General features: G+C 33.3%; 2 protein-coding genes across 11 annotated transcripts; one reads left to right on the forward strand and one right to left on the reverse strand.

The window, feature by feature from the left end:
- Positions 1-491: 491 nt before the first annotated feature.
- On the forward strand, positions 492-7,178 carry LOC108326620 (eukaryotic translation initiation factor 6-2). 2 transcript variants are annotated; one of them, XM_017560218.2, is made up of 8 exons: positions 492-632; positions 1,100-1,158; positions 1,273-1,369; positions 1,497-1,582; positions 1,950-1,994; positions 2,766-2,896; positions 6,531-6,641; positions 6,725-7,178. In XM_017560218.2, the coding sequence occupies exons 2-8, from the start codon at positions 1,149-1,151 to the stop codon at positions 6,980-6,982; spliced, it is 738 nt and encodes a 245-aa protein (XP_017415707.1). In that variant the 5' UTR covers positions 492-632; positions 1,100-1,148; the 3' UTR covers positions 6,983-7,178. The 2 variants fall into 2 exon arrangements, with proteins under 2 accessions (XP_017415707.1, XP_017415708.1); XM_017560219.2 differs by having other exon boundaries at positions 553-632; positions 1,084-1,158.
- Positions 7,179-9,848: 2,670 nt separating this feature from the next.
- Positions 9,849-18,932, reverse strand: LOC108326565 (T-complex protein 1 subunit gamma). 9 transcript variants are annotated; one of them, XM_017560130.2, is made up of 13 exons: positions 18,749-18,932; positions 18,201-18,262; positions 16,922-16,994; positions 15,518-15,585; positions 15,261-15,330; positions 14,949-15,017; positions 14,788-14,859; positions 13,281-13,354; positions 11,256-11,918; positions 11,057-11,182; positions 10,859-10,963; positions 10,707-10,781; positions 9,849-10,428 (listed from the first exon to the last, which is right to left on the reverse strand). In XM_017560130.2, the coding sequence occupies exons 1-13, from the start codon at positions 18,771-18,773 to the stop codon at positions 10,240-10,242; spliced, it is 1,671 nt and encodes a 556-aa protein (XP_017415619.1). In that variant the 5' UTR covers positions 18,774-18,932; the 3' UTR covers positions 9,849-10,239. The 9 variants fall into 9 exon arrangements, with proteins under 9 accessions (XP_017415619.1, XP_052731201.1, XP_017415621.1 ...); XM_052875241.1 differs by lacking the exons at positions 18,201-18,262; positions 18,749-18,932 and adding exons at positions 15,840-16,349; positions 16,523-16,631 and having other exon boundaries at positions 16,922-16,988; XM_017560132.2 differs by lacking the exons at positions 18,201-18,262; positions 18,749-18,932 and adding exons at positions 15,840-16,349; positions 16,523-16,685 and having other exon boundaries at positions 16,922-16,968.
- Positions 18,933-22,570: the final 3,638 nt, after the last annotated feature.

Below are 22,570 nucleotides of genomic sequence, written 5' to 3' on the forward strand. Positions count from 1 at the left end.
TTCCCTTCTTTTTCGATCCTTAATTTTCAAACTACATATCCGACAAAATATGTTACAATGAGGAACCGATTATTTGTTACCTTCAGTTTTCTAAGGAACCCTTTTTAACAATATTTATTTACATTTGATTTTTTAACAGTTTTAAGGTTAAATATTTTTTACTTAATGAATTTTGATTTTAGTCACTAGTTTCCATCTCTTAAAAAAATTGTTTTCACTTATATGCTATTATATTGTGTGATATTCATCATCTATTTGTATGTTAAAGGAAAAGTCAAACTATTATCTAAAGCAATATCTGTTGTGGTTGCATATGATACATGGTAGTATATATGAATTTTTAAAATAAAATAAATATTATTTATTTTGAAATTGAAGAAATAGTAATTTCATATTTTGAAAAATAAAAACAAGAAACCAAAATCAATATGGTAGAGAACAAAAATAATAATTTAAAATCTTAAAGAAATAAATAAAAACATATAGAAAAACTAAAATATGTTAGTTCATAAATTAAAAATATATTTAAAGCATATGTGTCATGAAATCGGTTCCATACCGTTCGGCGGCACCCTACACTGTATCGTAGTGTTGCGGTGACCTCTTCTCTTCCGCGTGGAAGTTCTTTGCAGGTAACCGATATACCCTTTTCATGTTTCGGAAATTTGAAGTGCAAAGTTATTATCTTTTGTTGATTAGTGTTGGCGAAGGAAGTTTTATGTTGATCGAACCTGTATGTGTAGGAAGCTTGATGCTTAGTAATAGATTAGAATTAGATAGTGTTGATTATACTTATATGTGGCTCATTTACCTATCATACAATACAACTTTGTTACTTGATTTGTAGCTTGTAAGCATCAGTCAAGTGTTTTATGTTGCTTGCATAATGAAAGGGGCATTTTGCAGCTTAGTACGACACAGTACTAATAATTTATTTCTTTACATTTGAAACTGAAACCCTTCACTATCAGGATTCTTATCATCAACTTTGACATTTCAGTGCTTATTGTTATTGTTAGTTATCATTGTTATATTTTGTTCTCATATGAATCAGGGTTTCTTTCTTTTCTTTTTGGTAATTAGATATCTAATGCTGCAGATATTAAGTTGATTACTTGGGTCAAAGTTTGATTTCTGGCATCTCTGTCATGGCAACTAGTAAGTGCTGTTATATTTACATTTTCCCAGTTCGGAAATACTTATTTGTCTGCATTTTCTAAGATTTTTTTTCTCCTTTAAATAATATACTCTACTATAACGTGCTTCCTGCAGGACTTCAGTTTGAGAATAATTGTGAAGTTGGAGTCTTCTCAAAACTTACCAATGCCTATTGTTTGGTTGCTATTGGAGGTTCTGAAAACTTCTACAGGTTATCATTCTTTTTGTACTACGGAAAATATGGCTCCTCCTAGATTTAAAGTCGTTGTACTTGGTTTCAATTGGATGGAAATTGCCAAAACATTTTTCTATGAGTAAACTAATGTTTTGTTTAACAGTGCATTTGAGACTGAGTTAGCAGATGTTATCCCCGTGATCAAGACCTCCATTGGTGGCACCCGAATTGTTGGTCGTCTTTGTGTTGGTAAAGTTTTTCTCCTTTAGTTTCTTAAATCTTAATGATTATAACTCCTTGCCTTGGATTACAAACCAGTTTAGTTAACTTCTCAATAAACACTTTTGGAAAGGAAAAAAGAGGTAAAAGGAATCAAACTTCTTCCATCTTCAGTTCTGTGAAATTAGATGAGAAAGCTTCTAAAAAAGTTGAGGTGGATACATTGTTTTTAACTTCAGGAAAAAAATTGATTCATTTAACTTACTTTTTTCTCCTACCAAAAGTATTTCTTGAGAAGTTGGATCTCGGTAATTTATTTTTATTGATGGATCTGAGCTGTCTCTTTATCTATTACAGACCTTTCACCTAATTAGCTTACCTTCTTATTGGTTTCCAGGAAACAAGAATGGCCTTCTCTTGCCCCATACCACCACAGACCAAGGTGTTTCTTTTTATTCTGCGTTTTTGTTTTTTTATTCATAATAGTACGTCTGAAGAGTGTATGTATGTTAAACTGCATTGTCAAACTAATCTGACCAAAACTTTCTGGCATCACAAAAGGTTAAACATTTATGTACAAGATGTACATACCTTACTAGTTGGGGAAAGAAAAGGCAATTTAGTACAAGAATGACCAAAAGTTAATGCTGTAGTCTTTGATTTTGGCATGTCAGAGCCTTATGGATGCTTGGTTTTCAAAGTTCATTTTTTAAAATGATCAAACTATCAATTTTTGTAGAAGAGTTTTTGGTTGTACTATACTTTAAAATGCTATACATGTTATCCTATTTAACCTTTTCCTCTTCTCCTCTACAATATGAAAACAATTTTAAGTGGTAGGGAATTAGAAGGTATTCATTCATGATTCATGCAACCGATCACCAAAAACTGCTTGTTTGACGATATCCATTTTTGTGGCTTGAGCCTAAAAGTACTAGTTTAGTCACCAAATTTGAACAGGGTACCCTACTTTGAGTCTGAAAACTTTTGCTTGGCTGCATGTAAGCATTTGGGAATTGGGATCTTTCTGGATACCCTAGGTTTATCCCTTCCAATATCTTCTAGTTCAAAAATGATCTTTGTATTATTTTCCTCCTTTATGGTGTATCCATTGTTTCATCTGTATTGGTGACATAGAACTCAGCATTAATTGTGATGTTGTACTAACTTGTGGACATGGTACTTGATCTTTTTACTGTCACTATTGCCGAAGAGCTTCAACATTTGAGAAACAGCCTACCTGATCAAGTTGTTGTTCAGCGTATAGAAGAAAGATTATCCGCACTGGGAAATTGTATAGCATGTAATGATCATGTGGCTCTCACTCATACTGATCTAGACAAGGTATTGCCTTATTATAGATTAGCCTTTTCTTTCATATGCTGAACTTTTATACTAATTGGATTTGGACAATCATATTTGCATTTTAAAGAGGGCACTGATAAAGACATGGCCAGACTGCTTGTCGTTCTGAATTTATCAGTTTGAATTTGACTGCTTGTCGTTCTGAATTTATCAGTTTGAATTTGATTTTTGCTAATGTAGCAAAGTATTTTCTAAAAGTAAGTGTCAAATTTCATCTTAAAACCAATTAGTGTTAAGCAAAGTTGTCTAAGAGAAATATAACTGGTACCTGAAGAACTAAAGCAGGTGATGTGGGACTGTTAGGTACTTGGGTTTGGAACCTAACAAGAACACACTCAGAAGATAGAAAGAACAATGAAAGAATGGGTTTCTATATTGAAATTGAGAACGATGTACACTGATACCGCTAATGGAGGCCTAATCCCCCTCTTCTGGCCAAAGTCCAGATTTACAAAATAATACTCAATGATACCCCTGACAACATAACAAGGTCTTATTTATACAATTTATCCACCTTCTATCCTAAACCCATTACCCATTATATCCTCTTACCCTATATCCTAACATTACACCTCGCTGCAAAACAACCTTGTCCTCAAGGTTGGAACTGTGAAGCTTGATCTCCGGACTCCTCTTCCTCATCGTGTTACCATATGAAAGGCACCCACTGGCTACTGCCCTCCAATTCAGGTCTAGAGGTTTGGGTGGTGGTCGAAATGAGAGACAGAATTTATGTGACCATTTTCGTGTCTTCATTCTTTCCTTGAAGGTGAGGAGCTTCTTATTCTTCCCTGTAAAATAACTTCTTATACCATTCAGCCACTCCCTCCTGCCTTTATACCGTTCGTCTCCTTCCCCCTACCTTCAACCTTTCGGCTCTTGTTCCCTTCAACCGTTCGGCTCGCATTAACAACCCTTGGCAGAGTTGCTGCAAGATCTTCTCAAGAAAAATTCTTGGATTTTTGCTGCCAGGACTTGAACCCCTGTTTTGTCTTGTCTTCCAGGTTCTTTGAAGGTTGGGTTTGTATTGAATTTTCTCCTTTATTTGAGGGTTGCTTTGCTTTCTTGATGTCCTGCAGAAGTTCCTCTCTTCTTTCCTCTCTCCGTTTCAGGCATTCTGAGTAAGGCAGACTTCGGTTGTTCCATACTGACACCACATTCTCGGCGACTCCTGATCGGCCTAGGTGATTGGCCTCGGACCGCTTGGCAACACTCGATCGGCATGGTTTATTGCGCATGCCTCGGACCGCTTGGTTATAGCGATTGGCCTCGTACCGTGTCACCTTACCACTTGCTTGTCTCCCAGACAACTGGTCTTCTATGGCCTCAAACCGCTCGGCAACTCCCGATCGCCCTGGGCTATCGCTCATGGCCTCGGACCGCTCGACCAATGACTGGGAGACCGTTTTGACTGTAAGACCGTTCGGCCTTTGGCGGTAACTGTAAGACTGTTCGGTTCCGCTTGTCTTCTCACGTTCGGATTCAGCGGTTCTCCCCCGTTTGGGTCCAGCAGTCCTCTTTCGTGCGAATTTGTCAAGTCTCTCCTGTTCGGATCCGACCGTCCTCTCCTTTTCGCCTCCCTGGAATTCTTCAACACCCCTTGCGATCCGCATCACCACCATCAATTCCTGCGGGTCATGCGATTGGACTTGATTCCGAATGTCCTCTTGCAATCCCGCAAGAAAATATCCTAACAGCTGCTCGTCCGACACCTTCTTCGTTCGACTCGCCCATATCTTAAAGTATTATACATACTCGTCCACCGTCCCCGTCTGTTTTGATGTTGCCAAACGCTCAACAATGGTTCCAAACCTTACCACCAACGCATCCTTCAATCTTGCCCAAGAACGGTTCTTGGCCTTCTCCCTCCAAAATCGGAACCAGCGCTACCCTCCATACTTATGTATGCTAATCGGACATTCTCGTCCTCCGATACCCCTTGTAACTCGAAGAATTTCTCTACGCGATTGATCCAGTTCAACGGATCGATCCCCTCGAAGATGGGCAGCTCCACCCGTTTCTGCCCACTGTTTTGCCCCTCGGTACGCTCGACTTCCCTGCCTCCTTCGTCTTCCTGCCTTCCGCTGGCGTTGATAGATCCCTCCTGTCGCTCCGCTGCCAGCTCCTCACAAGCGGTGCGTCGATTTAGACCGCCAAACCTCCTCGTCAGAGCGTCGGTGAACCTCTTCCAAGTCAGATGCCTGGTTTTCTTCCGTAAGAAGCGGAACCAATATCTAGCCAAACCTCCCTCCATGCATGTAGAGACGAGCTTCATCTTCTCCTTCTTCGTCACGCTCTGGAGATCGAAGAGTTCCTCTGCCTGTGCGATCCAGCCAGTGGGATCCGCACCTTCAAATTTAGGTAGTTCAACGCGCTTCCTCCAACTGTGTCGAACTTCTCCTCCGTCCTCTTCCGATTCCTCCTCCGAGTTTTCCGATGGTCGTCATTCGTGTCCAGCATTGACGGAATCACGACTTCCTTCGGAGCTCCGATGCTGGTTCCTGATTCGTCGTTCACGAGCGCGGCCAAACGCTTGCAGTTTGCAAGTTACCGATCTCATCTCCGCTCTCAACTCTTCTACCGACACTTCAATCGCAATCAACCTTCCCTCCATTCTTCTTCTTCACACGCACTCTGTTCGCTCCTCCGATGAAGATCCGACAAGTTGGACCAATTTGTTAGGTACCTGGGTTTGGAACCTAACAAGAACACACTCAGAAGATAGAAAGAACAATGAAAGAATGGGTTTCTGTATTGAAATTGAGAACGATGTACACTGATAACGCTAATGGAGGCCTAATCCCCCCCTTAGCCCTAACGGAGGCCTAATCCCCCTCTTCTGGTCAAAGTCCAGATTTACAAAATAATACTCAATAATACCCTTGACAACAGAACAAGGTCTTATTTATACAATTTATCCACCTTCTATCCTAAACCCATTACCCATTATATCCTCTTACCCTATATCCTAACAGGGACATTCCAATACTCTTTCTGCACAAATGCCTTCTAGAATGGGCAAACCTATCAGAACAGACAATTTACCAAGATGAATTATAAATTATAATTTGTGATACCATGTTACATTTTGTTGCAAAATTAATTTACACTAAGGTAGTTGCTCAATAGATATATTAGTCAGCAGTAAGGATGTATGCACCCTTGAGAATTGAAGGTATCATGTAAACTTAATCCACTTTAAATCAATTATGGACACACCCTTGCATTATAACTTCACAAACTTCCTCACTTTACCAAAGCTAAATCCTAATTTTTTAGGATATAACCACAAGCAACTTATGAAAACTGTAAATAGTTTTTAAAAAGCATGGATAAAATTTTCATTGAAAAGTTTACTGGCATGTGGTAAGACTAGATATTTGACCACTCTGATCCATGTGATCTTAAAAGTCATTTATAAGGAACGAACATTTAGGTTCAGGATGCTGTATTCTCTATATTATCCAAGTACTTTTACCCTCTATCAGAACTTGAAAATAATGCAGGCAGGGTAACATACTTTTGACTTAAATTATAGTGGAAGGTGACAGTTGTGTAAATGCCCTTTTTCTTGCTCTGTTATATTATTATTCACTGTGAAATTTATGTTCAGGAAACTGAGGAGATGATTGCAGATGTTCTTGGAGTAGAAGTTTTCAGGCAGACTATTGCGGGCAATATTCTTGTGGGCAGTTACTGTGCATTCTCGAACAGGGGTGGTTTGGTAAGTACGAGGCTTGTCCTATTGAATATTCTGGTCCAAAAATATGTATAGTATAGTATATTTTAACCGTACACTTTGTGCAGGTCCACCCTCATACTTCCATTGAAGACTTGGATGAACTTTCAACCCTTCTTCAGGTTCCTTTGGTTGCTGGGACTGTGAATCGTGGTAGTGAAGTGATAGCTGCTGGCATGACAGTAAATGATTGGACAGCATTTTGTGGTTCAGACACCACAGCAACGGAGCTCTCTGTCATTGAGAGTGTTTTCAAGTTGAGAGAAGCTCAACCTAGTGCCATTGTCGATGAGATGAGGAAATCACTGGTTGATACTTATGTCTAAATTTTTGTCACTAGTTGACACTTTGACAACATCTTTCAGTAGTTTTATCTCTGTTTTTCCTGGTAAACAGTTTGATTTCTAAGATATGAACACATTTCAATCAGAAATGTGGTTTCCATTAATTGTTTCTTCTTTTAATTCAATTTTGTGGTTGTCGGCCATAAATCAAAGGCAATATATGGGTGGTTTTACGTTACATGGGCTTCTTAAATAATTTCTATTCAGTAAGGAGATAGGTATCATGTTTTGATGTGAACAAATTTTTAGAATATTTTCTCTCAAATCATTTTACCTATACGACTCTCTTAAACTTTGTCAATATCCTTGAACTTTTTTCACTTATATATTCTTAACAGTACAATATTTTGCAAGTAACTTTTAACTTCTGTTTTTTAATATTTGTCTAGAAAAATATACAAGCAGGTAGGATTGTCAAAATGAATTTAGTTCGATGACCTGTAAAACTTGTTAAAAATCAAATCTATAAAAGAAAATTATAACTTAAGTTGAATAAGACTATTTTTAATTTAATTGGTTTGGTAAACAAAAATTGTGACTTAAGTTGAACAAGACTATTTTTGGCCAAATTGGTTTAGCTAATGAGATTAGATTAAATTAACCCAGGAATTTATTAATTAGTCTTTTTATATAAAATAATTACATTTAAGAAATATTATAATAAAAATATTTAGAAAAAAAAAATCCTTTAAGATATGTACATGCATTAATATATATATATATATATATATATATATATATATATATATATATATATATATATATATATATATCAAACTGTTATAATTAAAACTAAAATTAATTTCATTAATATGATTTAAATTTTAAAAATATGAGGGAAAATGATTTGGTGGAACCGGCATAAAAAAATGTAGTCTCTTTATAATACAGAGGAGATTAATTTATTGAGTGATTCATATAGTTAGAATCGACATAATAATTCTATATGCATAAAGTGTCTTTATCTTCACTAGAATTTATGAAAGGATTTACACACAATTTAAATATTTTTTTTTTAATAATTAGTATAGTTTGGGAATGATATTTTTGAGAAAATTATTTTTCAAAAATGATCTGAATTTCGATTAAAATATTATTCTAAAATAAACTAAAGACTATAATATTCACTTATAATTGTCTCTTTTAAATTTTAGTCCATACCAAAAAAACAAGTTTTATTCCTCGTATATTTTTTTTATAGTGTCTTAGCACAGATAGAAAGTGAAGTTTCATACTGCCAGTAAGTTATTCTGGTGTTAATAATGACAAATATCAAACTAAATTTATTTTTATTCAGTAACTAAAGTTTAAAATAGTAAAAAAGGTTGCACTGGACTAAATTAATCATACACGTAGTCTTTTGAAAAGTTGTCAAAATACCAAGGTAGATGTTAAGAAGTTTTCAAAAACTGACTTATAATAAGTCAAGTAATGCAAGTAACTATAGATATGCAAGGATAAAATTGCAAGATAACTCTATTTTAAATAAACTTGATTTATTTTCTGTTTTTCTTTTAGAAGAAAAAAAAAGCATTTGTCACTCAATGAGCTAGCATAGTAATTGCATTTTCATAAGAATTCTATTATATTTAGAAAATCTTCCGGACTAGTACAGAATAGTAAATAAAAATAATAATTGTCAGTGTTTACTGTTTAAATATTACGATTGATAAATAATTGCCTGGACCTCAGTACCAATTGATGAAAAGAAATCCCACATTATTTCCTGCACTACTATTTTTTTTACAAATTCTAAAACTATCCTTTATATTTTAAAATATCTTATATCTTCATATTTTTTCTTTAATGAATGTTGATATCTTTTAAAAAAAAATATTTCAATGGATATGTCACATCCGTGTTAACGGATGTAGTTACATTTGCTCAAGTCTTTTTTTAGTTTTTTGTTTATTAATTTAATATTTTTTATATAATTAGTTTAACGGATGTGACCACATCCATTAAGATTTTTTTATTTTATTTTATTTTTAATTTATTATATTTAAAATTAATATATAAATATTATTTAATTTTCTTTTAAATTTATTATATATAAATTAATTTTATTTTATTTAATAAAATAATTATTATTAATTTAATTTATATATTATTATTTAATTAATTATTAAAATATTTTTATATTATTAATTAAACGGATGTGTCACATGACGAATGTGTCACATGATGACGAATATGTCACATAATGGATGTGACCATATTCATAGGTTTTTTTTAAGTTTATTAGTTTATTATATTTTAAATTAATATATAAATATTATTTAATTTTTTTTTTAATTTATTATATAATTATATATAAATTAATTTTATTTTATTTAATAAAATAATTATTATTAATTTAATTTATATATTATTATTTAATTAATTATTATAATATTTTTATATTATTAATTAAACGGATGTGATTACATAAATTTTTTTTTTCTAAATATTATTATTTTAATTTATATATTATTATTTAATTAATTATTATAATATTTTCATATTATTAATTAAACGGACGTGGCTTCGTCCGTAGATTTTCTTTTTTAAAGTTTATTTATTTATTATATTTTAAATTAATATATAAATATTATTTAATTTTATTTTAAATTTATTACTTAATTATATATAAATTAACTTTATTTTATTTAATAAAATAATTATTATTAATTTAATTTCTATATTATTATTTAATTAATTATTATAATAACTTTTATATAATTAATTAAATAGATGTGCCACATCCATTAAGTTTTTTACTTTTTTTTTTTAAGTTTTTAGTTTACGAATATGGTCGCATTCGTTGATAAATATCAAAGGTGAAACGGATCTTAATATTCGTTGAAGGTGAAACAAATGTCGACATCAATTTTATTGGAAAGACAAATTAGGTATGAGGTGGTATAAGAAACATTTGATGCTGGTGAAGGAAGTAACACTCAAAGAAAAATTATAATGGCCTGCATAGCGCATGAACACATTAAAAAAAAAATACTGACACTTCACTGCTTCTCATATAGAAGCTGACTTCAAAACCAAGTCAGCAACCCCGAAACATTCCAAGTCGTGAAAACCGTGGGGTTTGCACAAAATCTTGAAGTGATGGACGAAAACTGTCAAACTGTCACATGATTACCAAGAACAAAAACAAGAGGAATGATTATTAGATTTGAATAGTCACCAAGAACCTAGCACATCTTCCACTCTTAAAGTGTCAAAGAAAATGCTGTTCTATGTTCTCAATCAGGAAGAATTAGCTCACTGTCAGCATCTGCCTCGGTCTCAATCTTAGGCTTTGAAGGAGCCTTGCCGGTTCCAGGGGCCCGCCTCTTAATACCACTCACGACATCATCAATCCGCAGAAGCATGCAAGCAGCTTCAATCGCAGTCTTGAATGTTTGTGCTTTCACACTGTATGCATCCCAGATCTAAAATCACATTAGAACAAGGCATCTTCAGAATTCACCAACAATCCATGGTTATCAAGTGATCAAAGAAACAACATAGAGAATATAAATCTTGTATTAAGTTGGAGAGGGAAGCAATGGGAATAAAAATGATTTTTTTTCATTCTGTTGTGTTCTGGGAACAACTGAATCGTGTTAGTTCAATTCTAAAACAATAACTAACTCTAGTGGGCAAAAAGGTAATTGGTGGATTGGGCAATCTTTTGCATGATTTACAAATAAAAAATAAATAAAAACACCTTGCACTCTTTCATGTCAGTGATGTCCCCAGTATTTCCATTTATGCCAATCCATGCATTTTCTCCATTCGCATGCTATACTCCAAAAAACACCAACGTCAAACATAATCACAGAAAGAATCATCAACAGCTGTAACGGCAAAAGTTCTTACTTTTCCTTGTAGTGCGGTCATAGTGCGGATGACATTTACTCCACAATTTTGTGCCAAAGTACGGGGGATCGCCTCGAAAGCAATGGCAGCAGCTTCATAAGGCCACTGTAGTCGACAAAAACATCAAAATGAGAATAACCATGGGCAACTGCCAGGAGAAGAAAAATAGTATTAGTAGACAGTTACTATCACACTCACCTTCTCTATACCTTGAATAGATAAACTCTTCTGCTTCAACGTGGCTGATACAGTCAATTCTGTAGCACCACCTCCAGGAACAAGTTTTGGATTTTTTATTATGTTCCTTGCTACGGACATGGCATCCTGTAATGAGAAAAACTTTAGAAAGCAATGATCAAACCCCAAAGCTCTAAGTAGAAATCAATAGTTTGTTTACCTGGAGGTTTCTTTCAACTTCATTTAGGAGATCCTTGCTAGCACCCCTCAGTAGTACAGTGCAAGCCTTGGGGTCTCTGCATTCAACAATAGATGAAAAAAATTCATCTCCAATTTTCTTAACTTCAAATAATCCGGCACCAGTGCCAACATCAGACTCTTGTAATTCATCTGGTCTGTTCACAATAACAGCACCACATGCTTTTGCAATTCTATTATTATCAGTTTTTCTCAGCCTTCTGATTGCACTAACTCCATGCTTGCTCAGAAAATGGCATGCCAAATCACTAAGGCCTTTCTCTGTAATCACTAAATCCGGTTTAAACCTCAATATCTGCATGCAGAGCTCCTCAATGTATTCTTCTTCCATTCTCAACAGGAGTCTCCAGTCTTCTTCTTTTAGCAGTTCAGCATTTGTTTGATTTTCACCCTTTTTATACTCAAGGGGACAATCAAGAAGAATGACACGCGGATTAACAATCTTTCTTTTCATTTTGCCAGGGGCAACCACATCTTTGTTTATCATAACCCCTTTAAGAACTCTTGAATCCTCCAGCTGCCCACCAGGGACCTTCTCAATTTTTATATAATTTTTAATATCTATATCTCTCAAACCTAGGCCAAGATCAATATCTACTGTGGTAGTAGCATCAATAGCTAGATCCTGAAAGTTAAACAAAGTAGAATATGCAAAATATGAATGGGTAAAAGGGTGTTAACCTGTTACATAAAAACTACAACAATCATTTACACTTAGGCAAAAAATTATATTCCAATTCACTAAAAGAAAATGATAAAACAATAAGGAAAGGGGGAGTAGAAATAATGCAAAATATGTTACATTTCTACTACAAAATAGTTTAGGTCTAACTCATGACCAGTAGTGCTAAACATGAAGGGGTAAAATTCAAGTCTTACATCAACTAAAGGTAGTGTCAAAATGTAATAGATAAGTGGGGAGAGTCCTATATAAACAATTTTGTATCTGTATTCGATAATGACGAGCACGTAAAGATGTTCATGAACCAAATAATGTTGTATACAACGAGTGACACCATCTAGTATAAAGTCTTTTCTACCTTATTTAAGGGAGAGGTCCAAGCTTGATTTTTGTTATTCCCATCCTATTCTATCGATTGTTTTGCTATAATCCGATCAAAATTTGGAACTCAGTTTGCCACAAACCAACCACGCCACTTGACCTCACTCTAGTCAATGTTAAACAGGAGAAGGACGAGTCTCTCTGAGCCTTCATGGACCGCTTTAGGAAGGCAGCCCGGTAGATTAGGAACCTCAGTTCTGATGTGGCCATACACCATGATCATAGCGTTACGGCTCGGACCATTTGTTGACAACCTATGGATGCAACCAACTAAGAACCTCAACGAGTTAAGACAGAGGACGGCTAATTTCATGCGGGTGGAAGAGACGAGGGATTTCCAAAAGCGGGTGAGAGTTGAATCATCAGTTGATGACAAGGGTACGGATAAAAGATTGTCCAAAAAAGGTGGCGTGCAAACTAAAGAACCAATCAAGGAGTCATGTTTTCATCAATATACTCCCCCTGAACACTCCTCGAGCGAAAATCCTTGAAGAAGCCTTTATTGTATTCAATCAGGTTTAAACCACTTTGTAAGAATTTGCATGTATATGTACTAATTTTATACAAGAAATACACTACTAGAGATAAATGCATAGACAAGGCACCTCAATTATTCAATATGTCCGTTATATAACCTTGTCTACTTGTCAAAACCTTAACATGAAAAAGTTGTATTTATAAAATTAGCAAATGAATGCAAGTTTGCCTAAAGAAATTCATTTCATACTCAAGAAACTATATACTAGGCAACTTGCAACATTGATACATTTTCATTTCTTCAAGTAACACTAAAAGGATTGTGCCTTTGGGTAAGGTTGTGTATTTCCCATGCACTAAATTTTCACAAGTCAGAATAAAGATAAAATAACAAAGAAGACAAAACTGAAATTTAAAAATCTTGCCCACGGAATACAAGATACTCACAGCAATTAAATCCCCAAATTGACTAGTGAATTTGGTACCTATGCAGCTTTTGACTATCCCCAGCATAGTACCTCCTGCAGTTTTATTTACATTAAGATTGTGTGTCAAAAAAGAAACTAAATATCGGTAATTATGCATATTTATTTAGTGGATAATGGACCTGTGCTATGCATGGGATAGATATTTATACAATATGCGTAAAAAAATAAATGTAAAACTGAAATAAAAATAATTTTTCAATACAATATGAGATAACATCAAAATAAAGATATAACAGGTTAAGTCTGCCTTAATTATTTCAAATTCTAAAAAACTCCCTGTAAACCAAATCTGAAATCACATTGAATACTTCTCATTTTTCGTAGGTTATTATCTTCAAACCATCACGTGAAGTAACTCGTACAAAAACAATATAGACTACTTTCTATAATAGCCTTTCTTCATCTGTTCACCTGATTAGTTTCAAATTTAAAAGGAAAAAATAAAAAGACCTAAAACCAAATTAGTGCACAAAGTAATCTCAATTTAAAAGCAAAAAAAAAAAAACACAAACAAATCATCTATAAGGAAAAAGTATTGGTTTCAATCTTCTGAATTTATTTTTTAAGATTTAACTGGTTGTTCTATATGTAAAACAAATCACTATGAATTGTTTCCGGTCTTATAGGGGATAGGAAAAGGATTGAATGTCAATTTAGGATTCCAATGTTCTTAAATAGGCAAATCAATTTAAAATTGATATTTCCGTGGTCTAGTTATAATAAACACTAACTATTAACTTTTCAATGTGGTGATAACAGTAGAATGTTTATTATCATGAAAATCAATTACCCTATAATGTTATAACTAATTACCGTAAAATTTATTGTCGTTGAATTTTATGATCACTAATTTATTCATTTAATGTTATTTACAGAAGTAACCTTAATTTTGACAGAAAAATGCTTACTCTAGACTTCCTTCCTCTTAAATTAAGATGAATCTTCTCCAATATTGATGAGTCTCACTAGATGAAAATGCAATAACTGAAAAAAGTTAAAAGCAAATCTATCAAACATGAAGTCCAGAAGCTCAATCTAGCAATTCCCCTCTGGTAGGTAAAAGGGTTGTACCGATGTTTATATCCCTTTAAGCCACAAGAACTAAGTCACCCCCGTCAACCATATATCATCCTAATATAAAAAAGGCACCAACTCACCAAATGAATAATAAAAACAATGTCAATATCGTAATAGTGCAGTTTTGTTGTATGTCCACGGTCTTCCTAATTATTATTATTATTATTATGTTACTACAAATCGCCAGAAGATTCTGGTAAACCCGATTTCATTTCACTAGAAACTATTTAAACAACCACCTATTAAGAATCTCCTTCTAAAAACGAAACGAGTGGGGTAGATTATTGAAAAGTCTCAACTCAATGTAAATTTCTGCATATCGTTTGGAATAAGAAAGGATGTCATCCTCTTCCGCTCATATAAAAGGGGAAAAGTAGTAAAAAACTTACGATCCTTGGCATCAATGGGCATTGCAATTTTGTCAAGGACGGCAATGGCATCCTCCAAAGCTTTATTATAAGCTGCAGGAAACATTGTTATATAAATCATCATATACAATATGATATCCTTTTAGAAAAGAACCACTTGTTAATACTTATAGACAGATTACCTCGACAAATAACTGTAGGATGATAACTCTTATCTATGAGTGCTTCAGCAACATGAAGCATCTCACCAGCTGCAAGTGGGGAGACAACATATAGCCCAGTAAATCAAATAAAGATCTGTCGCTCCATTAAGCACAAAACAAAATCTATAATTCATCAACCCCGAGCCATGACTTGTTACTAAACTGTGAAAAATACAGCAAAACAAATCTGTGGAACATTCACCCTTAAGTTTCAATTTCATAATCAATTATCAATTATTAAGAGATTTACAGCATAGGATGACAAAAAGTATACAAGTGCTCCAAACATACCAAGAATGATGACAGATGTTGTTCCATCTCCAACTTCTTCATCTTGGGTGCGACTCAATTCAATCATAGACTGCATCCATTCAAATAACAGACCAACATTTGAAAATAACACACCAAATAGAAACTAAACCTGTAATGGTCAACACGAAGACAGAAAACTAGATTTTCACAAAATAAATGGTCAAAACGGATTTATAACAATATTTCTGAAAGGCAAGCAAATGTCAAAGAAGTGGAGGAAGAGTGATAAACCATGCCTTTGCAGCAGGATGAGCAAGATCTATCTCACGCAAGATAGCATTTCCATCATTTGTCACCACAATACCTATTAATTACAAAGAAATCGGGGGTCAGGAAAATAGATTGAAACATAATCCTTGCAGATTAGACATTGCCATAAACACTAAACAGAAAACAATTTTTAAATCAGAATCTATACTTAACATAGCTCCTGAACAATCCACAAACAATGTTTACTAAAGAATTCACCTTTTCAAGTTAGAATAGCCTCCGCTGCCCACACCAAAAAAGACTATAGATAATGCCAAATTATAATATATAAGTAAGTGCAAGCCTCACCTTACAAGCCGGTTTTGTGGAGTTGAGTTAGGCTTAAAACCCACTTTCTAATATGGTAACATAGCCATGGTTAAAGCCTATCATAGCGATATTTCTTGTTTCTTGGGCATTTCTATTCCATCCGTTGTCGGGCCGCTATCGGACCATCCAATTTCTACTATCACGCTCGAGATGTCTATACCTCGGCATGAAGGAGGTGTGTTGGAAGTCCCACATCAGAGAAAATTATTTCCAAAGGATAAGATGATTTAAGAGTGGATTCATGGAAAGGAAGTTTATGACTTTTGCTAATTTGACATGAGTTGCAATCTGATTGCTGGAATTTATTTGAACCCAAAGAAAAATGCTGCTGAATAAGTGTGAAGATAGAAGAGGAGGGATGCCCAAGTCTAGGGTGCCATGAAGTAGAGGAGTCTGTGCGGATAAAGTGGACGAACGGGGAGTTGGCAGGCCAGAGATAGAGTCCATCCATACACGAGCCCTTATGGTTATTTGACCCGTCTGCAAGTTCTTCACATGAAAACAGTTTGGCAAGAAAACAACAACAGAGTTAGTTTGTTTGGTAAGCTGAGAGACAGAAAGAATTTTCGGTTGCATGGAAGGAACACACAAAGTATGTGAGAGGGATAAATCATTAAGTAAAAGTGTTCCAGAATGAGAGATGTTTAAACCTAAACCGTTACCTTCCAACCGCAACACCCTAGTGTCCCGCTGCCTCTTCGTTCCTCTTCTACTAACCCTAGACAGGTTCAGGTCTATACTACAATTGCTGGCACATCTCAAACTAATTTTCTGGTTGACAGTAGAACGACGCATCACGTCACCAATGATCTTGTCAAACATCGACTAGAGATAAAGCCAAATTATAATATATAAGTGGATACAAACCTCACCTTACAAGCCGGTTTTGTGGGGTTGAGTTAGGCTTAAAATCCACTTTCTAATAAAAAGTAGAAACTTTAAGGCATTGTAGACATGAATCAGAAAATATTTTCTCTTCACAATTAAAGATTAAAAAAGGGTATGGCTTAGAAAATCATCAACAAATGAGTTATAAAATTATGTAAGATAAATACACTAACCTCCCGAAGCATCAAGTAGCATTTTCAACATGGACCTGGGTCCCAAGGTTGTACGAATTACATCAGCAACAGCCTGATAGACATCAATCATATTAGAAGAACTAGAGAGTGGACAAGACGAACTACATGATTGAAAGGACACAATATGTGAATTTGTTTTAAGTTTTGCCATAAACACATATATTGAAATATTTATTTTTGTTCAAGTGCCTGGAGCATCTATGATTACATAGCCCTTCCAATAAAGGAGAAAACAAAAAACATAATGACTACTTTGGAATTATACATTCAAAACGTGAAGAGTTCATCCCAAATATAACGGCCAAGTTAAAAACTACAACTTTTTTAAACAGAATCCTGAAAAAATAAACTAAGAGAAGAAAATGGGATACTAAACACATTGCCAACACATGTTTAGGATAACTAGGAAGTCACCCTGTCGAGTTTCATAGTCTCCATGATTACAGTCACTTTTCCTAAATGTGAGATAAGCATGCATTATAATTTTTTTCCTCGAGAGGTTCGTCATCTTTTTTCATAAGCTTCTGAATTCTGCTCTCCAACAATGATGGTTAAATTACACATAGATATAAAAACTTAATTAGGAAAGACCAAGCATGCCCCTTCACAAACTCTGAACACACTTCAGAGTGTGACCAACTCAACCTTTTGAGAAGGATGAAATTGAAACTTAAACAAGCACCTCCCCTTAAGGACAATAGGTAGAAAGACTTTCTGTTATGACAAAGCGTAGATTGTACGATTGGAAAATCTGAGAACTTGGAGAGTCAAAATGAACCACCACTGGAAACCAGCCAAGGTAAGGGAGCTTTTATGGGCCATGAAGTAGAAGCTAAGGCAAGGCTTAGCACTTGGACCAATATGTGGATAAATAAAAAAGCTAACAAGAAGATTTGGGTTGGGATGGCTATGCATTTGTTTTACTTTCTCTGTTGCACTGGAGAGTGGCTCTCTCGAGTTTTTCTCTATCCCGGTCCACTTGCAGTTATCATTACCTTTTCCAGTAACTGGATGCAATCTTTCCATCCATATTTCTTGGCTATCGGTAGCTCTTTGACCTAAATTAGAGACGATTTGTGCCTTTGTTGCAGTGCAGCATTTTTTTTAATCTACTTTTTTAGGCTTGTCTCAATCCTTTAAAATTATCAATTAAGTTTCCCTAAAAGGAGGAATCTCGGAAAGTAAAATGTCAATAATAGATTCATGCAAAAAAAAAAATATCACCATAGAATAGTTGGTAATTTCTAACGCTTCATACCTTTGCTGCATGAATATTCGCATGTTGCGCCTTGCTTCCAGACTCACGTTTCAGTGAATCCTCTGTCCAATGTAAACAAACATTCGATGAGTGAATCAATACATTACAAGAAGCTAAAAACGCACCAGAGATACTCCATCTTAATCTATTTAATTTAAAAAAATCAGGAACAAGCAGTGCACTGCAGTTCAGTGGACAAATGAAAATTAAAAAAAAAATTAATAATCGAGGGGAAACGGTACTTTATTTTCATTGACCGACTTCACAAGGAAACTGAAGACGTCCAACTTTTTAGAAAAAACGACGACAGTTCTTCGAAATTGAAACAAAAGAATAAATCGAAGAGAGTTTCAAGCAAACCAAATAACAGTTTCGGTAAAGACCTCGTATCTACTGATTAAGATCAATTCAATTATCTTCCGGCTTTACAGAGCATGCAGACAACAGTAGATTAAGAAGATCGCAGTGTTGTTGTGTTCTTATGAAAATGAGATTATTGAAATGCATTAATGAAGAAAACGAATCCACGAAAAAGAAAGAGAAGTTACTGAGAACTAGAACCGGCGACTGCATGCTCTGGAGCTTGAAGGCGATAGGAACGAGTTGTTAGAAACAGAAAACGCTGCAATGACACACACGATCACTTTAACTTCTCAATCTTTGGCGGAACTACAACGAGTGGTTATTCACCCTGTTTTCTCGTTTCAATTTGCTTATTTATGTTCTTTGTACTGAATCGATGATTTAAGAAGTCAATAATGGAGTTAGTTTTTAGTTCTCTGTTTTTTTTTTCATCTTGTTGAATTTTGAATGACATTCTTTGATTGCTTAAAATTATATAATGTGGCTATTTTTAGAATTTTGATGTCTATGACTATTTCTTTTCTCTTGTCACGGATCCTCGACTAGAAACTAAATCTATTCGTAGTGCTACATACAAAAAAAAAATTATATATTACATATATTTTAATAATTACAAAAAATATTGAATATCTTAGTAATAAAAAAAAATCAAGTTGAACAAATGAAAAATAGACACTAAAAGAATTATAGCGAATGAGCCGGACTGATGTGCTAAACATGAATGATGGGCACCTCTGTGTTATTCCAAGTAGAGGTAGAAAAAAAAATCGTATTCCATGTACAGCTAGAAGTAAAATCTCTAATAAATATCAAATGCGAAATTTTATTAAGTACATAATGTATGCAAATATTTTAATGGTATTTGAATCATATTTTAAAATTAAAGTTTTATTTGAGTTTAGATTTTCTTAAAAAAAAATTGAGTAATCTGATATAACATTTTGAAAATATATATACAAGTATTTTATTGATAGACTTAAATATATAATATTGAATTAAATATGTTTGTAATTATTAAACTTGAATATGAAATTATAATTAGTATCAAAATTTGATATAGTTTTAGTCTTTAAATTTAAATAACTTATCTAATTAACGTTATTTTTTTTTACTAAGAATGAACTCTTCAAACTGACATTTGAGGTGAACTTATCAAAGAATATAAATAACTCACCTGTGATATCTTAAAAGATAATACAATTTATTCCTTTTTAAATTTTAAAGACCAAATTATATTAAAATTTAGGACACAAATGAATTATAATTTTGCATAAGAATTTAGAACTTGAAAACATATTTAACCCTACAATAATTATATGTAAATTGTTTATGTTGAATATAGTAAAATCTATGTATGAGATTAATCTATCTTGTGTTGTACACATATGTCTTCTTTTTATAATAGACGAAATATGAGCTAAGCCCAAAATATAAATAAATAATAATAAACTAACAAAAGATTAAAAAAATATAAAATAAAAACTAACAAATTATATGTATATATCAAGCTTGTTACTAATACAATCTATAAAGATTTAGTGGAAATATCGGTTTCTATACTCGAGTGACACCAAATTGCTAATGATTTTGTAAAACGTCATAAAAGATGGAATAACGACCGGAAAAAATCCCCTTAAGAACAAATATGGGAGGTTGATGCATGTGAATCTCTTCTTGTAAATCGTCGTTGAGGAATGCATTGTTGATATCCAGTGGATAAATAAGTCATTGTTGGAGAGCCAACACGGCTATAAATAAACTAACAAAAGTCATATTTTCAATAAGAGAAAAAATATATATGGATGAGTTAAACACAATGGTGATGAAATGGAGGTCAGAAGAGACGAAAGTGAAAAAAGTTATGGATGAACAAAAAAGAGAAATCATAAAAATCCAAGATTCTCCGATCAAAACACTTGAAAAAGGAAAAAGAGAAATCTTGATGCTTTGAATAGTTGTCTAAGAGGAGGCGGGACGTGCGACAACACATGATGAACCTGAAAGAGGAAAACGAGCGACACTCTGAATTGCTACTAGACATGCCATTATGCACAAAGATAAATGGAGCAAATCCACAACTTCAAAAGGTGCTGAGAGCGCGTAATAGTTCCAATGAAGGTGTCGTTGATGGCATGATGATCGCCTGGTCGAGATGATCAAAATCATGTGATCATCAGTCAAAACTAGAACTCTGATAGTGACAATGGTAGACAATGGTGTCGCCGGTGGCAACGATGGGTATAGTGGTAGAGGAAATAATTTTTTTTCCCTTAAAAGAACCTAACTCTAAATACTATGATGAATATAGTAAAAATTATGTATGGATTAATTTCTTTCGTATTATACATATACGATCATTTATTTATAATAAAACAAACATAAGCTAAATTCAAAATACAAATAAAAAATAATAATAAACTAACCAAAGTTAAAGATAAATATTAAAGATAATTTATCACTATATTTTCAAAAACAATTTTTTTTTAACTTTATGTACATTCATATTAAAAGTTAAAAAGTAAAATATTTATTTTATTACATCATGTCATTATTATCATAATTGCATTTTCAACTATACATTTATTTTTTATCGTAACTACACTCTTCATTACGAAGAGGAGGAACAAGAAAAAAAAATTATTCATTTGGAAAGTTTGTTTTGAAAAACTAAAGATATCATATATGTGATAAAAATATTTGTTTAAAAATTGTTTTGGAATATGAAACACATATCATATCCTCTTGAAAGTTTATTTTGCAAAGTTTATTTCAGAAAACTCATTTTAAAGAACATCTCATATGTTATAAAAAAACCTTTTTTGAAAATCTATTTTGGAAAGTTCATTCCAAAAATGGTGTAAAAACACAATTCAATCCCTTTTGGCAACTTCAAATAGGCATTTATTATATTATTCAATTAATAATATTGATAACGTTCTTTTGGACTGGTCTTAAAGTCATAGTGTCAACTTTAAATTCCAAGGCAATGAATTATAATATGAAAGAAAAATGAATGATTAATCAATGAAACACAATTCATATCCATTGGACGTAGCATTAAAAATAATAACAACATATATTAAAATTACTTTCTATCACATTTTATGATATGGATCTTAAAGTGGTTTATTCAATTTTACAATTAATCATTTTACTAATCATTTCATTAATCCTTAACATTGAGGAAATATTCTTTTCAATTCTATTTATAAAGTTAAGTGCTCGGTATTAACATAACTAAACATGTTATAAAAAAAGGTCAACCAAATAATTTTATTTAAATAAAAAAGAATAAAAACAATCATGTTTCAATTTTTCCACCAAACTAGCGGAAAAACGTTTCAATTTATCATAAGTGACGATTTCAAAGAATGAAAATTTTCAATCAATATCCTTCATTATTTTAATACTATATCCCGAATGCAAATTAGAGTAATAAATGAAAAACAAAATCAAAATATACCATTCATTGTTTTAATATTATACCCATTGACTACAAATTATGGTCCACCATTAGATAACATGTTTTCCTATTCAACCATAAAAACCACTTGTCAAACACCTCTTTTCCAAGAAAAACACATTGTTTTAACAAAGTTAATGATTGGATAGAGTTAACATGGCAAGGTAAATGCAAGAATCTAAGAATAATTATGGGTGAGATTGTCATTGAGAAGAAAGATATCATTAACCTAATGAAGTTTGAGGTTATTGAAGTCGGCAGAGGTGGTGTTTATAGATAGGTTTTCAATGAAAAAGACAACGAGATCTTCATATAGAAGTTACACATACGGTGAAACAAGCCAAAATTACAGTGGATACAAAGAAATATTCTATTTCCCAATCTTAAAAGTCTCATACACATACACCATGAATAAACTATAGTTTATAATTGAAAAAAGACATACAAATATTGGTTTGCCTACCGAAACACACGCACAAAGAAGTATGAAAAGCAAAAGGCAAGATCGCCACACAAAAAAAAAAAGAGTGGAACCATTCAAATG

Source organism: Vigna angularis, chromosome 3 (genome assembly GCF_016808095.1).
Source record: "Vigna angularis cultivar LongXiaoDou No.4 chromosome 3, ASM1680809v1, whole genome shotgun sequence".
Taxonomy (NCBI): domain Eukaryota; kingdom Viridiplantae; phylum Streptophyta; class Magnoliopsida; order Fabales; family Fabaceae; genus Vigna; species Vigna angularis.

Bases quoted from the DNA above. Each gene is read 5' to 3' on its own strand.
- LOC108326620 (XM_017560218.2), top strand. The intron at 1,370-1,496 runs GTTATCATTCTT...TTTGTTTAACAG, and splicing joins GGTTCTGAAAACTTCTACAG to TGCATTTGAGACTGAGTTAG. The intron at 1,583-1,949 runs GTAAAGTTTTTC...ATTGGTTTCCAG, and splicing joins TGTTGGTCGTCTTTGTGTTG to GAAACAAGAATGGCCTTCTC.
- LOC108326565 (XM_017560130.2), bottom strand. From the start codon at position 18,773: ATGCAGTCGCCGGTTCTAGTTCTCA. The intron at 13,355-14,787 runs GTAAGTTTTTTA...ATAAAACTGCAG, and splicing joins GCCCATTGATGCCAAGGATC to GAGGTACTATGCTGGGGATA. The intron at 10,429-10,706 runs GTGTTTTTATTT...ATGTGATTTTAG, and splicing joins CTGACATGAAAGAGTGCAAG to ATCTGGGATGCATACAGTGT.